The sequence below is a fragment of the Pectinophora gossypiella genome, chromosome 15 (assembly GCF_024362695.1).
Source record: "Pectinophora gossypiella chromosome 15, ilPecGoss1.1, whole genome shotgun sequence".
Lineage (NCBI taxonomy): Eukaryota > Metazoa > Arthropoda > Insecta > Lepidoptera > Gelechiidae > Pectinophora > Pectinophora gossypiella.
This window is the reverse complement of record NC_065418.1, coordinates 6,904,445-6,920,279: the sequence shown is the minus strand read 5'-3', so window position 1 is coordinate 6,920,279 and position 15,835 is coordinate 6,904,445. Positions and strand designations below refer to the sequence as shown.

Below are 15,835 nucleotides of genomic sequence, written 5' to 3'. Positions count from 1 at the left end.
TAAAATAAAATAAACAGAAAAGATTAGAAGCCTATGAAAGTACGACGAGGTAGGCCAGGAATTAAATGAAACAACTACAGAATCATAATTTCTATGATAATAATATAATTATATCATTAATATGTTATAAAGTTATTACTTATTTAGCTACACTAAATTCACAATAAATAATTCAAGTTTTTCGGTCGGGACTACCAGGCATGGTGTCTTGACCATCTGTTTGAGAGTTGTTAGCATTGTCATTATCACCACCATTTTCCCCTTCATTATCAGATTGATCTGTTGAAGAGAAAAAAATTAATTTAATATTGGAATTTGATCCAAATATGCAAAATTCTTATCTGGTATACAAATACAAAAGTAGTTTCTATATACACTTCTCATCAAAAAAATCGAAACACCTTGCAAGTTTACGTTTTGTCAGGATTATCAGAAAAATGTGTACATTTAGGAATAAATGTTAAATGTCGTTTAATAGTGAGTAATATGAGCTTATCAAATCTTAATGTTAATGTTCTAAATTTAAATGAATTTTTCATAGGTTTCGTATTTTGTTAAATGAGTCATTTTTATTCCGTATGGAGTATAAAGGAAATGAATAAAACAACACACGTAAATGAAAAAAAAAGCTAAAAAACGTTTATTTAATAACTTGTATTCCCTCCCCGAGCTCTAATTACTGCTTCCATACGGTTCTTCATCGATCGGATGAGAGTCACGATCACATGCTGTGGTATATTGTCCCATTCCTCTTGGATTGCATCTTGCAGCTGGCTAAGTGTTTCTGGGGCAGGATCTCTTGCTCGAATTCGTCTCTTTAATTCATCCCACAGATGTTCAATGGGATTCATGTCCGGGCTTCTTGCTGGCCATTCCATAATAGAGATATCGACTTCGTTAAGATAATCTCGTACGACGCCCGCGGTGTGAGCCCTAGCATTGTCGTGCATGAATATGAAGCCGTTGCCAATAAAATGTGCATAAGGCATCACATGAGGCTCGAGACACTCTTCGACGTACCGATGACAGTTTAGTGCAGGCAGACGTGGCCCAGACACGAAAGCAAGCTCTGTCTTACCGTCGGCGCTGATTCCTCCCCAAACCGTCCACGAACCGCCACCATAGCTGACCTTTTCTTCAATGCAGCATTGTGCATAGCGTTCTCCGTCTCTTCTGTAGACCTTGTTCCTTCCGTCGTTACGATACAGCATAATTTTACACTCATCAGAAAAGAGAACTTTGCTCCACTGTAGGTATGACCAATTTAGGTGCTCACGTGCAAAGTTAAGGCGCGCTCTTCGATGGTCTGCAGTTAATTTCGGCCCATTTGCTGGCTTATGCGGTACCAGTCCACGATCCTTCAACCTTCTAATTGTAGAGTCACTTACAGCCACCCTTCGTACAACACGAAGCCGCTGCTGCAGTTGAAAAGCGTTAAGGCGTCGATTTCTTAAAGAAGTTGTTACAATAAATCGATCATCTCGCTCAGAAGTGACCCGATTCCTGCCAGATCCTGAACGGCGCGTGAACAAACCAGTCTCCCGATAACGTTTATAGACTCTATGAACAGATGACAGGCTTAGATGCAGTCTTGCAGCCACAACACGCTGACTAAGGCCAGAATCCAGCAATGCCACAACTTGGGCGGCTTCTGTGGGCGAAGTATCCATACGTTTTAGAAAAAAAACCTTTTTTCAGACGTCCCAAAGTCACAGTATTGAAATAAAAAACAAAAAGTTTAAGGATAGGCGCCAATTTTTAGTTTTTAAACGCTAAATGTACTCCAACCCTAAACACACATTTGTCTCAAAACAGTGATTCATTTCGTTTATAAGATAAACAAATGAAATTCTAATTTTGAATTTAGAATTTTCGCTTATTACTGTAATGGCCAAACTGCCAGCTATACATTTATGTATTTTTTTTCATCGTATGAATTCTTTTTTGTGTTAAATTCGGACAGAAACAATGAAAACGGAAGTGTTTCGATTTTTTTGATGAGAAGTGTATAAATATTAATTATTTAATCTTTTATAATTATTAACTATAAGTAAGTATAAGTAGTCCCAGGGGTACAGAGCATACTCAATGCCCAACTGCACACAGTGGAGTGCCAGTGTGTAACTGCTAGAGAAACCAGTCTGGGTCAGTTTAGAAGTTTCTGAAATATAAAACTATAATTAACTTACCTTTCTTGTCTGAAGGCATATCCTCTGTTCGATTGGCCACTTGGAAGTGATATTCTAACTCATCAAAATCAAATACTTGATCTGTTGGTAACAGGCAAGGCAAATATGCCGGGAATGTTGGCTTACAGGCTATCACTGGAAAAATAAAATACATATGATTAATCATATAAACAGCATTTCATGTACAAATACAATGGATATAACTTTTAAGAACTTTTGAGAATTGACATACAAACTTTTGAGAACTAGGGGTTATGTTACATCAATACAATTAATCTAAAAAAGCAATATTGCTATTTGACATTTGTGTGCATTGTACTTACTTTTATTGCTTTTTTAGATGAATTGCTTTGATGTGGCTGTAGGCTAAGGTTACTCTCCCACTTTGGAATTTATTGCGTATTTTCCCATTACGAGAGTAAAAGAAGAAACGCTAAAAGGAAATATGGAATAATACAACTTATTCTTACATGGATAGACTTGATTGTCATCGGTGTTGAATAGATTGTGTGTTTCACTAGTCTTGGCAAGGAACTTTGTGAGAGCCTTCTCAATATCCCTCTTCTGACTAGCAGCCTTCTCTCTTATAGCCTCATATTCTGTCACCGGTTGTTTATGGGTCTGAAATTAAAAATAATTATTATTGCTTTCACGCGATTACTGACAACTTTTAACATTGTTTAATTTTGTTTATTGATATTTATATACAAGTGCATCTAAGTATATATAATTCTTTATTGTACACATAACAAGGAAAAATAAGACAATGAAGATATAAAACAAAAGGTCGACTTCTGTAAAAGAGGTCTCTTCCAGCCAACCTTGCATGGTTGGAAATATTATGGGGTTTAGGTCACACAGTGTACCTTAGATAGAAGAGAATACAAAAAAAGATATACCTATATATATACAATTAACAAAATGTTTACTTATATTTTTTATGAAATGGATTGGAGGATTCATAAGAGTTTAAGAAATTATTTAATAACTCACAGGTGTTCTGATGTATGCATGTGGATCAGGCAGTGGGGGCAGATGGAAAGGAATGTGTGGTGCCGGCTTAGCTTTGGACCCAGCTGATAACATGGCTGGTGTGCGTGGGGCTGGTGCCTGTTGTGGTGGCTGTATCACATGTCTATTTGGACGAGCTGCATACTGTTCTAAGCCCTGCAGGCTGATTCCTGATGGAAAAAGAGATATAAAGAGACAACCTATCCTGCAATATGCTAATGCTGTGCCGAGAAGCAAGATAAAGAATAAAAAGCAGATTACTATTAGTTAATACTTGTTTGTTTGTATCTTGACTTTATCTAAAAAGCATGCACTTTACCCATGTTAATGAGTGCCATTACAACATCTCCCAGTACTGGCTCCACCCTTCCTGACAGCTCACAGTAACCCTTAGCAGAATTACCAACTTCTGTTAAGACTGAAAGCATATTTAAATTTATTAGCTTGGATACCCATTACATACATAAGTAATCGAAATACATGCCACAGACAGCAGTAAAACAATTTTACATAAATTGTTAATATGAGGTAAGAAACACGAGACTTTGTAAACAACTACATTATAAATTATATATGTCAGGACCCCAATAGAAGGATGATAGTATGTGAATTAAGAGTGGATAGTATGTACGATAAGGAGCAAAAGTCCAATCTGTTTCTTGCAAAGTAATAAATTAATTGGTTGCACTTAAGACCTCCTGGTTACGTATCTTTTTAACAAGACGTTACATAAATTTCTTAATATTAAAATTTTAACATACTTATATGAAATGTAAGACTTAAAACTAAAAAGGGTACTAGCTCGGCTAATGTCGTATCGACCCACATGAGGGGCAATACGACGCAGATTTTCAGCCAGACCCCTAAAAAATAATACAAAAACCACCTACAAAAATATAAATTTTATAATTATAACAACTAATGGTTCATAATTTCACCACTGTTTACAAATAATTAGCTGGGCTCAGTGGCTGCACTTTTGCTCTTTGATTGTACATCAAAATAGGACCTTATAAAACAGATGCTACTATCGTTTTACTTTCAGGACTTAGATACGAAATCAAGAAGCTGTTGTACATGTTACAATCCGGTTTTTACTTACAACATTGGAGTATTTCAGTGAGGGTTTCCAACGACATTTTATCTGAAGCTTCGAACCCAGTTTCGAGCAAAACTGTAGATACAGCTATATTTAAAATCCTCCGGCGAGCATCAGAGCAGCTTTCTACCTTTTCTGTACTTTCTGACATGATTGAAATTAAGCAAAAGTGCTTAGATCCTAAAAAATCTGGGATTAGAAGTCAACAAAACACGTTCACAAAACACACTACTTGGTCTGTGACTGTGACAAAACTGGACAAAACAATACGTTTTTTGACAATTAAATTGTTTTTTTTTTCTTAAAAAAGACAGAGGTATAGCGCTTATACTACCCGAAAATATTTTTTGGTTAAAGGGTAAATTAATCTCATCGAATTTTAGGTCATTTTGCAGATTTAACCATTTTTACTGTGCCTGGAAATAGATATCTATATAGGTTTAAGTTGAATAATTTAGGTTTAGAGCGTTCGTTCGTTTTTTCTAGGTAGCAGAAAACATAAAGGCCATGAAAGCAAGATTTTTGAGGCAGAAATCTAAAATTGATTAAATTTTTTATCAGTGGATTTTGATATATAAAACGCATCGTCGTTTTGGTTTATACCAATAATTTATTATATTATTGTATTATAGTCGTCATAGTACGCCTTCCATTATGTTTTTCAGCCGTTTGGCTGTATGGATTAGAACATTAAAACAACGCTAAAAAAAGAAAATGACAAATGACTTTTGACATTTAGTACGTATTGCGGGGAGTGTGGGTTAATTCCTATCCCAGACCTAATAAAATTATTACAGTTGCATGGCTTAGAAAGTGTTATCACAGAATATAATCAATTTTAGAAACTACTGAAGTGATTTCCTGTGGACATATATTCAGTAGTCATCACAAACTACTGTGCCAGTTGGTAAGTTGGCTTTCACCACCAATCTATCATTTTATATTTTCTCAATCAACATCATAATGTAACAAATTAAAGCATTATCTACGATTCTTCTTTTCAGAGAGAAGATTCTTCTGCCAAGAAGAACATAAATAGCCCCAAAATGGTGAAAGTTTACGCTCTTCTGGTACTCCACAAAGGTGTGAACAGTGGTACCATCTTAAAGGCAGCATATGACTTGCAGAGCTTCAGTTTCTTCCAAAGAGGCTCTGTCCAAGAATTCATGACGTTTGTGAGCAAAACAATGGTGGAGAGGACACAGCCTGCATCACGACAGTCTGTTAAGGAAGGAGAGTACATGCTGCAGGTATATGTCCGAGCCGACAATTTGGCAGGAATACTGATATCAGATCATGAGTACCCTAACAGAGTGGCACACACATTGATCACAAAGATTCTTGATGAGTTCACAGCCAGGGTGCCAGCTACTCTGTGGGCCACAGGTAATGAGTCTACTATTGATTTCCCTGTGCTGCCAGAATATCTGGCCAGGTACCAGAACCCAAAAGAAGCTGATGCTTTGACTAAAATACAAAATGATCTGGATGAAACAAAAATTATATTACATGATACTATAAAAGCTGTTTTAGAACGAGGCGAAAAACTGGACGACTTGGTGGCTAAATCTGACAGTTTGTCAATGCATAGCAAAGCATTTTACAAAACTGCTCGTAAGACCAATAGCTGCTGCAACTTTTAAATTGCAGGCGAATTTTACTCTGGCCATACATAATTGTTACTTATCAAAGATTTCTAAATGTTTTGAGTGTCTGTATTGGACAAGATATACTGAAAATACTACAGTACTGGTGCTGTAGTTCTTATTATACCAAAATATAATTTTCAGTATTCTTGACCACTTATACCATATAGATCAATGTACTTGATGTGACTTGAAGCTTTTGATGAATTTAATTATTCTTAATAGAAGTAGTAATAACTATTCTAAGACATGTTCTTTAAGAACTAAATACTAAATGGACAAAGGACTTTTTTAGTTTGAGTTCTCTTTAGTTGAGATTTTAATTGGTTGCAAATGTATTATTGTTTCTATATTACATTATAGTATTCTGGTTCTATAAAAGTACTTGAAACTTAATTAAATTGGCTAAACATTTTATTTTGTATGTAAGAAAGAATGAATATTGACTAGTGACTGAAAGAAGACTACAGTATTGTAGGCGTTGTATGTTCTAACTATTTGCAGAGGTAAAAATCGGTCATTCTTTATACAGCTTAAGTAGGTGTTAACCTGCCTGTTTTCATTACTTTTTTGTATTATAATTCCAAATTAGAATGACCGAATTCTACTTTTAGCAAATAGGTCATGTTTAGACTGTATTGAACATCACAAGTTACGATAAAATGGACTGATGTTAAAATAATGATTGGATGTTATTCTAATGTGGCCTAAATTTGTAAATATTACATTTACATAAGGAGTAAGGAATTTTGGGTAAATTAAGGGCTGCTTGCACTATGTGAATATGCTGTAATTGATTAAAGCTGTTACTTGGTAATATGCACATATAGATTTCTTATTTTTTATTGGTCTATTTTATTAATGCTGTATATTACTTAATTTACTTGTGGTTGCAAGGGTATTCATTATATTTTTATATTGTACATTAGTATGCCTGTTTTTTAATTTACCTGTATGTTTGAGTATCATTTAAGTGACTGGCATAATGACTGTGGAATTTATTATGCAAGCGATTGTATGAATTGATACATTCCTTCACCGTACTAGTTGTTCCATTGTTCATTTAGTGAGTCGGTATAACTATACTACAAAGCGATTAATAGAAAAAACTCATCATAAGTACTGCTGACATAAGATTTGTGACAGTGAGATAATATTTTCTGTATCAAATATGCAATTTTATTGAAATAGGCATTACATTTATAATTCTTCATGATTGTGTAATGTAGTATACAGTCATACTCTATATTCTACATATCAACTATGTATGCAATTTATTTCAATCTTAATGTAATGTTATGTGATATTTCAACATTTATGTATTTTTCATAAAGATACTGATCATAGTGCGTAGGCGTTGATATATTAACTTATCAGCATTTGAAAGTCAAATATTTAGAAATTCATTAGTGATTCACAAAGATGTGCACAATGTATCAATCTGTAGTATAGAAATACCATCTAACTGGCAAGTAATATATGCAATTCTAATAGGAATCTTAATGATTGTTAGCACGTAATTATGGTGCCAAATATCTTGAGTGTTTCCCACCATAAATAGTACTAATTTAATTGTGAATAAAATTTTTCATATCATTTTGATATGATTGTGACCAAATATGACTATATCTGTTACTTGACAAAGACAAACTAACTTAGTATGTTCCGTCGATTTTAATTAATATTTATTCTCAAATATAAATGGTACCATTGTCCTATATTTATTAGCAAAGTCAGTATTTTATGAGAAGGCTCAAATTCCTGGCTAATGTCAATTCTTATCTCAAAACGAATCTTTTATTTGGAGATAAGGTCTGTCCATTTAATTAAGTCTTTGGTAAGAAGGGGTAAAGATTGCATTTGGGTTGGACGTCCTCTGCTTTCCCTGTAGACTGCGTAGTGTATTTGGTGTTATGCTTGAGTAGATGTGTCTGCTTGGTGTTTAATTGGCATTGCTATATTGCGTCTCTTGACAATAAAATAGGCCTCACACCCATTGTAGACTTTACCTCTTATTGTAAAGACTGCACAATCTGTGTTAACTTGTCAACGTTACTATTTTAGACTTGTAGTAATGTGAATCACGCCGGCGTCATTTTCCTAGGGCGAATGAACTTCATGTAATTTATTGTAATCTAGGTATCTGTATTGGAACTTGATATTGATATTGTTGTATACATATTCACAATGCAATGTGTTTAGTAAATAAATGGATATTTACTGTTACAGCATTGTTATTATTTACGTATCAACGTTCGCAGTTTTGGCAAATGAAACAACAGTTTGAAATAAAAATACATATATTAATTACATCAATATTAAATTACAGCCAACATAACTATGTAGGTTACAATAATAAAAATATACCTATATAATTTTCATTGAAACAAATAAATTAAATAATAAAAACAAGGTATTTCTTCCTTATTAGTAAACCTAGAACTAAAAATGATTGACTATATAAATTTATTTGAAATTGCGGAATACCAGGTAACATTCTTCAAAACAATCCATCTACAAGCAAGGAGCTCACTTATAGTAATAGTATTATTATGGAATTTACTCATTAATTCTACAATTAATTAATAATGAGTGCTGACGGAGGCGGAACCTGCGAACGACAAGACTTTTTTGATCTACCCTCGAATAAAAATCTTACAAACCTTTAAAATTGACATTATTTTTGGCTGATCAAAAGTTCAGATTTTATAGAAGAATTTTAACTTCGGAAACTAAAATACAGCTAAACTTATAATTTTGTCTTTTTTTTAAATGCGGTGTCAAAACTAGTGGATAAAGTTTCGTCACAGGTTCCATCTCCGTCGGTTTAACCTAATAGAAGGGAGAGGGGTAGTACACATTACAGAATAATAGAATTTTTGCAGCTAAATTTTTGGCATCAAGCAATGGAAAGATTAGAATAGAAACTTAATAATAGAAAGCTTTGGAATAGAATACCACCGGTGAGACTGACCATGGATTTATTGTCTACTTACGGGTAATTCCCGATACATGATTGAAAAACACTTTGTTGCTGAAGATTTATGCGACATACCAAGAAGCCCACATGATTTTCAATTACTTAGATTGAAAAGGAAGCTGAGGTTAAAACACAATCTCACCAGGTTGATAACAATTTTGTAAGATTTACAAACAAAGTATGTACAACAAAATTCAACATTAACCAAACGACAGTCAACGTAAACCAGACAACTTATTGCAATAATTGTGCAAAGTAGATCGAATAAATAAACAGTATAGAAAATATTGAAGGCAGAAGATTGGTACAAGAACTGCAAACGTATAAATGCCCTTTTACAAACTTCCACGCGGGAATTATAACGTTAAATATAATCTTTTTTATTTTTTCCGCGCTACTTAAAATTATGTCTCTAATGATAAAGAGATTTCACTATTAAAGTAGTATAATATATCTCTTTTCATTCAACACACACGTGTTTGTTGTTTTACATCTATGCACTAAATTACGTTTTAAAATATGTTACAATGTTCCCATTTGTTATTTTTCTCAATTAGTGTAGATAATGTTGGCTGATGTGTTATGTGAAAATAATAATCGTGAGAATGTTTGGAATTTTGTTTCGAAAACTCAAAACGAACTTTTTGTCCGACGAAAGTTGCTCCTATTCAGTCTTCGCCTATTACAAACAAACAATAACGACCGAAATGCATTATAAAATCAATTCCTCAGAAGGCAGGGTAAAGAGTTTCAATGTCGTCTATCATCGTCAGTATAACTCGTACACATTTAATTCAAAAGTCTACACGTATATCATTAATGAATGGAAACTACGAGTACGAACATGTAGCTTAGTACGGAGGAAGGCAGGAGCTACTAACCCCAATAAGGTTTCAAGTACTATCTTATGTCATTACTTGATTGAAACGAAACGAAACTTAACTACATTTGTGATGTTAAATTTAAGATACAATTGATCTCAAAGTCTTAAAACATAAGAGCCCAATAAGGGCTAATGTTCTACGACACGATGTACACACACACTAACCCGTCAGAAATAAAGCCGAAATCAAAAGTCTCTACATTTCTCACACCGATTTTACAAGATTTTCTCTTAAATTATAAATAATAATTTAATATAGACTCTACTCCGACAACAAAGTAACAATTAAATTAAACATAATTGTATAGGTAATTATAAATGCCTTTTCATTTCCACGTAGCCAAATATAAACTAAAGTTAAACATACAAGGAAATAGAAATATCTGATCTCAGCACACACCGCTTCTACAGAAGAATTAGCACACAAGTGGGATAGAACCCCAAGCTGAAGGAAAATATACTCGCTATAGGTACATAATTATGCTTCACCATGATCTCTTACAACTACTTACATCTTATAAAAGGCATCTTTTGATAAAAAATATTCGTCAAAATAAAGTGAGTACAGCAAATCACTTTAATCTTCCCGAGACACATATCTACGACAAATCACGATACAAGCAACAAAACGGACCGTTCGGCGACTACTAACACAATAATAATTCACATAGAGCGGGCGCTCGCTCATACACTGCGCCCTGACGTTTGTACTAGGTGAGGATCGGGGGACTACACAAGCCACCGCTGTGTCCACACAATGAACCTTAACATAGTCCGTAGAGTAGCTTTGGTGTTGATTCCTTTTAGAAATACTTAGGTTCGCGTGGATCGACTCGGGCGGGGAGTATACACTGTCAATCTGTATCCTGGTGGTATTGGGCGTCATTTGTTGGGCACGACGATCTTCTTGGTTCGGAAGTCGTAGATCTTGCGGCAGAAGAGCACGAGCTCGGGCGCGACGCCGGGGGGCACCTTGTGGTCGCTGGGCAGCGCGTACTCGGCCGGCAGCGGCGGCACCACGGGCGGCGGCATCGTCACGCCCTCCTCCGCCGCTTTTAGCCGCTTCCTGTAACTGTTCGAGAAATGCATGGCGTCATTTTAATGTTTTTTTGATTTGATCTCTAGAATAACATATAAAAGCGACAGGACACCGACTGACTACTCATCATGAAATCGCATAAACTACAGGTACTAGGAGGCTCGTTTTCAATCATGCCAAAAAACTTGCAGCTACTTTTAATACTAAGTTTGATGGATATGATAAATGGTATGGAGACAGGTGATCCTATCACATTAGAAAAGACACAATTCGGTTTTTAAATATAGGAACAACACTACATAAACTGCCTATATACGTCCCACTGCTGGGCACAGGCCTCCCCTCAATCAACCGAAGGGGGTATGGAGCAAACTCCACTAGGCTGCTCCACTACGGGTTGGTGGAACAACACTAATACACGATAAAAAAAACACGAGAAATTGCTGTAATCTTTCTTGTGTAGTGTGTGCAATAAACACGCAATAAAGTATATTTGACTTGACTTCGATAATATCACATCACTAACTTTCACGTTTGACAGTTCTATCTCCCGCCTGGCTTTGCAGTAGTTGTAAAAGTTAAACCCTATTATAAAATATTATTCTGTAATTGTTTACTGTACTGAACTGTGTTGTCTATCTAATAGTAGCTAAGTAGGTCCACTTACCGGCAGTACTCGTTGTATGTGAGTACGTAGCACTTGTCTTCGATGCAGGCGACGGAGTTAGCGTCGCGATGGCGGGAAGCGAATACCTCGTCCGGAGCGTCGTGCGGCTCCCGGCCCTTCTCTGTATGCTCTGGCCGGTAGTACCACACTAGGGATACCATCATCTCGCCTGTGCAGAAAATAGAGGGTTTTAATGAGGTTTTTTGGTAAAAAACTCACAACGAGAAAGTTAGATCGAAAAAAGTGTAACTCGGACGAAGGGAATTTTAATCTGCAGCTACACGTGTTAAGCGTTACACCACCATTCCATTTCCTTTTCGATGTTAGTTTGTTGGCAGTTACAGAACTGACGTATCTCAAATATTTGGCGAATCTGATTTGCACGTTTTGCTATTATCAATAAGACAAACATTTTTTTTAACAAAAATTGCACATAAGTCACATCAGCAACGATATGATGAGAGGGTGCTTTGATTGCTTCTTCTTACATTTAAATTGTTGTTGTGCAAACTAGTCTGAAAATGGATATTTATAAGTATAATCTTCATTTCTCCATTACATAGTTGGTTACTAAAACTAAAACTAAAAAACTAACTAAAATCTGTTTCAATTAGAATAGAGCTTTATATACGATGTCTCTTTTAAGACAACAAACAAACGTCGTTCTTACATCTATTCCTGTCAACTTATCACTGTTATTATAAACTAAATATTCTCGTACGCGACCTCTACTGTAATGTTTAAGCAATTCATCTGAAAAGCAATATTGCAATTAGTCATTTGCGCACGTGAAAGTGCGCAACGAATGTCAATTAGTAATGTTGCTTTTTAGATGATTTGCATGAATGTAGCATTCTTAACCCCCTGATCCCTCGATCTTCCACATTGCTTAAACCAAATAGGCACAAAGACAAGACACGTTGAAAGAAAGCAAGTGTGAACATAAAAAGTAAGGTATAAAGATTCTCACACTCACCGTCGTCAGGGTTTTCCCACAGACTAGCGACCCTGGCGACGAACGGTTGCTGCCGGTTGCCCGTGGAGGCCTTCAGCAGCACGCAGTCTCCTCGCGAGACACTGTCGCCGCTGGCGTGCGTCATCCGTTGCCAGCAGCGAGCCACGCGGTCCAGGCGGGAATCATTCTATAAGAGTGATATTACATCTTTTAATCAACGACTTAGGATTAAAAAATCGACTTTATTATTACTATACTGTGAACGTTATTTGTAGGGTCATTAAGATGCTTAGGGTATCCCACTAGTACTCTGAACCTGGTATTTCTTAAAAAAAACCTATACCGTTCGCTGAGGATTTTCTCTTTCAAAATTATCATTTGCGTCCACTTCATAAATAAGTTTGGTCAGTCTTCTGTTTATTTATTCTCTAATATGGTCCAAACGCGAATAAATTTTAAGTCCAAACCTTATAAGCATTTCAAATAGTTTTTCTTTCTCAATAAAAAAAATAGATCTGTCATGAGTTATGGTTTTTTTGAGTAATGATGTTTAAAATAGCATTTAGCACAGAATCAGAGCTATCTATTGAATCTATTGCATAGGAACTTACGTTGAGGTAGACTTTAGACAGGTAGTGTTCACCATCCCATTGCCAGCCGTTGCTCCACCGCGGCGGGTGTCGGTGTTCCAGTGAAGGAGGAACGAGTGGCGAGTATAATGGCGGTCGCCTCACTCGCCGCGTGCCTGCGCCGCTTCGCCGCCGCTTCGTCCGTCTCCCCAAGCTAGGGATCGGACTAGATGCACAAGCATCTTCTACCACTTGAGTAGCTTCATCCGCCTTTATTGCAGGCTTCTTTGATACTAACAGCTTCACTACCTTTTCGACTTTCTTTTTCTTTTCTTCTTTCATTTCACCGTTGGTCAATTTGCATCGTTTAGGCAAAATTTTGTCTGGTTTATGAGTTTCTGTGTCCACAGCGGCGTCGGTGCTTGGTCGCTTGTCACTATCCTCCACCGCTGGGGTAGCGTCTTCAGTTTGTGTAGCGGGTTTCTTGGACCCAAGCAGTTTCGCGACCATCTCTATGCTCTTGGTTTGCATTTCACCGTTGGCCTTGCACCGTTTCACCGGGGCCTTATCTGAGATTGTTTTCTCTCCATCTGTATTCGCGTGAACTTCTACAATTTCCTTCGAAGAATCCGCGTTTTCATCTTTGAGATCATTAGTTTCTGTATCAGTTACTGGTTTCTTTGATTGCAACAACTTCGCAACCTTTTCGATGCTTTTGTTTTTCATCTGGCCATTGTTATTTGCAAATTTCCTTTTTGATTTTTCAGTTTTACTTGCATCTTTCTCACCAGTGGCCTCTTTTGTCACGTCTGTAGATTTTTCTTTATGAGATTCATCGGTAGGTTTTGTTTTTGTATCATTTTTAGTAAGACCCACTTTTGGTTTTGGTGTTTTAGAGACCTTAGTAGATTTTGATCCATCATCTACCGCAACACTATTACTAACACTATCACAATCTTTAAGATTGTCTTTAAGTAAGTCACTTTTGTCTTTACTTATATCATTGTCTTTAATATCACTACTTTCAACACTTGCACTGTTCTTTTCACTCTTCGTTTTGCACTTAGCACTAGATAGCGTGGGATTTTCGTGTTTCAGCTTGTCGGTGGGTGTTTTTAATACTGATTTCAAGCTTTGCGTTACTTTAGAATCAACTTTCTCCATTTTTTTGCACGCTAACTTTTTCTCAATTAGTTGACTTACAGCAGCAATCGTGTTAGGCCTTACTCCACTACTAACTGGCACATTGTTCTCCACAATATTATTATTTATATTCAACGTCTTCTTTGAAGCGTTTTGTGAAATAGTTTCACTTGGAGAGAGGAACAATTCAGCAGGATTCAATTCTTTATCTGAAGAATATCCTTTGGCATCCACCCTGTCGATACTGTTCTTCCTAATCAAATTATCGAGTATAAGTGCACTCTTAATTTTCGGTTTATTATTCATGTCCTCAGAAGCCGGAATCACATCTTTTACCTGAGCGTCAGCAGATGCACCTAAAAGCATTCTTTTAGCTTTAGGTGCAGAAGAAGAGTTATCTAATTTCCTTTTGACAGGTTTCTTTTCATTTTTGGGTGACCTTTTATTTCCATTTTGTGTTGCTTTTTTCTTTGCCTCTTTTGTAATTGTTTCAGTCCTAATTGTAGTCGTCTGGTCACCAGAAACCTTTCTTCTTTTTTGTAGTTTGACATGTTCACCAATTCCATTAGTTTTGCAACTTTCCTCTAGTTGGGTATCTTTCATATCGATTTCCAACTTTGGCCTCGAATATCTTCTCTTTACGGCTTTTGGTTCATTATTTTCCGGCGATTCTTGAACAGAACTTGTACAATTATGTTCTCTTAAGGCTTGTGCGTCAGGTTTCCTAGGTGCTGCACATGTTGGGCCCTCGTTTTCTTTTTTGACATCAACAAGAGGAGTTGATCTTTCGTCTGACGAGGAAAGATCGATCGGTGCGCAGGTGGGCGGCGATATTGCCATCACATCGTCATCTGCATCGCTGTGGTGTGCTGGTGGTGGTTGTTGTGGTGTTGACATTAGCTGACCTGTATCTGCGAGAACAAGGGATTTTCTGGCCATTTCTTTGCCTAGTCGAGCTCTTCGTGGAGCGGAAGGTGGCGGTTGAGGGGCGCAGGCGCCGGCTGAGCCACGGGCCGGTGACGGTGGTCCTAATGCTTCACCCGGGCCTGACATGTCGCCAACAAGGCGAATGTTGTCTAGTAGTTCACGTTTTGGCGAAGCACCACCGATGGCTGGTAGTGGACATGGGTGTGGTGCGTCCGCTGCTGCTGGTGGCTCTTGTTCTAACGGTGGATCCTGTAAAATAATAATAAAAAATAAGTAGGCACCTACAACTTTAGTATGGATGAAGAATACATGTTGTGCCATACTAAGTGTGGGATAAGGGCAGGGAGATGATGAGGCACCTACAAGATTATATTGCTATAATATCAATCGTAGACGAGATGAAGTCGATAACCCCATTCTATATGCTGAAATTTTAGACCGAATAAAGTATGATGCATGAAAGGGATGCTTACCTTTCCACTGCCGTGTGTGTCGGCGGCAGTGTCGAGTGCGCACGCCCGCACCTTCGTTCGGAAGGCGCCCCCGGGCGGCGCAAGCGCTGAGGGTACGTCCGCTGGGCCGCCACCGGTTGGGGCTTTACCAGTAGCGGGCCCAATAAGGACGTTTTTTGGACACGCGTTTAATGGGCACGGGCATCCGCGATATTCTGAAAAATAAGATTTTACTGAACTCTTCGGGCTCAAACACTTCCAATGCCCCCCAATGG

General features: G+C 37.0%; 3 protein-coding genes across 8 annotated transcripts in view; 1 reads left to right on the top strand and 2 right to left on the bottom strand.

Annotated features, from left to right (window-relative positions):
- Window positions 1-82: 82 nt before the first annotated feature.
- LOC126372949 (transcription initiation factor TFIID subunit 8) lies at window positions 83-4,558 on the bottom strand. The gene is made up of 6 exons (XM_050018865.1): window positions 4,303-4,558; window positions 3,520-3,618; window positions 3,183-3,370; window positions 2,660-2,810; window positions 2,190-2,324; window positions 83-279 (listed from the first exon to the last, which is right to left on the bottom strand). Exons 1-6 carry the CDS (start codon window positions 4,448-4,450, stop codon window positions 173-175), a joined length of 828 nt encoding a protein of 275 aa, XP_049874822.1. The 5' UTR covers window positions 4,451-4,558; the 3' UTR covers window positions 83-172.
- A 481-nt stretch (window positions 4,559-5,039) lies between these two features.
- On the top strand, window positions 5,040-8,171 carry LOC126372953 (synaptobrevin homolog YKT6). Its single transcript, XM_050018870.1, has 2 exons — window positions 5,040-5,206; window positions 5,304-8,171. The coding sequence occupies exon 2, from the start codon at window positions 5,346-5,348 to the stop codon at window positions 5,940-5,942; it is 597 nt and encodes a 198-aa protein (XP_049874827.1). The 5' UTR covers window positions 5,040-5,206; window positions 5,304-5,345; the 3' UTR covers window positions 5,943-8,171.
- Window positions 8,172-9,731: 1,560 nt separating this feature from the next.
- Window positions 9,732-15,835, bottom strand: part of LOC126372932 (uncharacterized) — a 223,257-nt gene continuing 217,153 nt past the window's right edge. For 5 of the 6 annotated variants that reach the window (XM_050018833.1, XM_050018837.1, XM_050018838.1 and 2 more), the window contains 5 exons: window positions 15,582-15,775; window positions 13,081-15,357; window positions 12,485-12,656; window positions 11,515-11,683; window positions 9,732-10,880 (listed from right to left, as the gene is read on the bottom strand). In XM_050018833.1, coding sequence (XP_049874790.1) covers window positions 10,691-10,880; window positions 11,515-11,683; window positions 12,485-12,656; window positions 13,081-15,357; window positions 15,582-15,775 — 3,002 coding nt within the window. In that variant the 3' untranslated portion in view covers window positions 9,732-10,690. The remainder of the gene's footprint in view (window positions 10,881-11,514; window positions 11,684-12,484; window positions 12,657-13,080; window positions 15,358-15,581; window positions 15,776-15,835) is intronic. The other variant, XM_050018836.1, reaches the window with a different exon arrangement.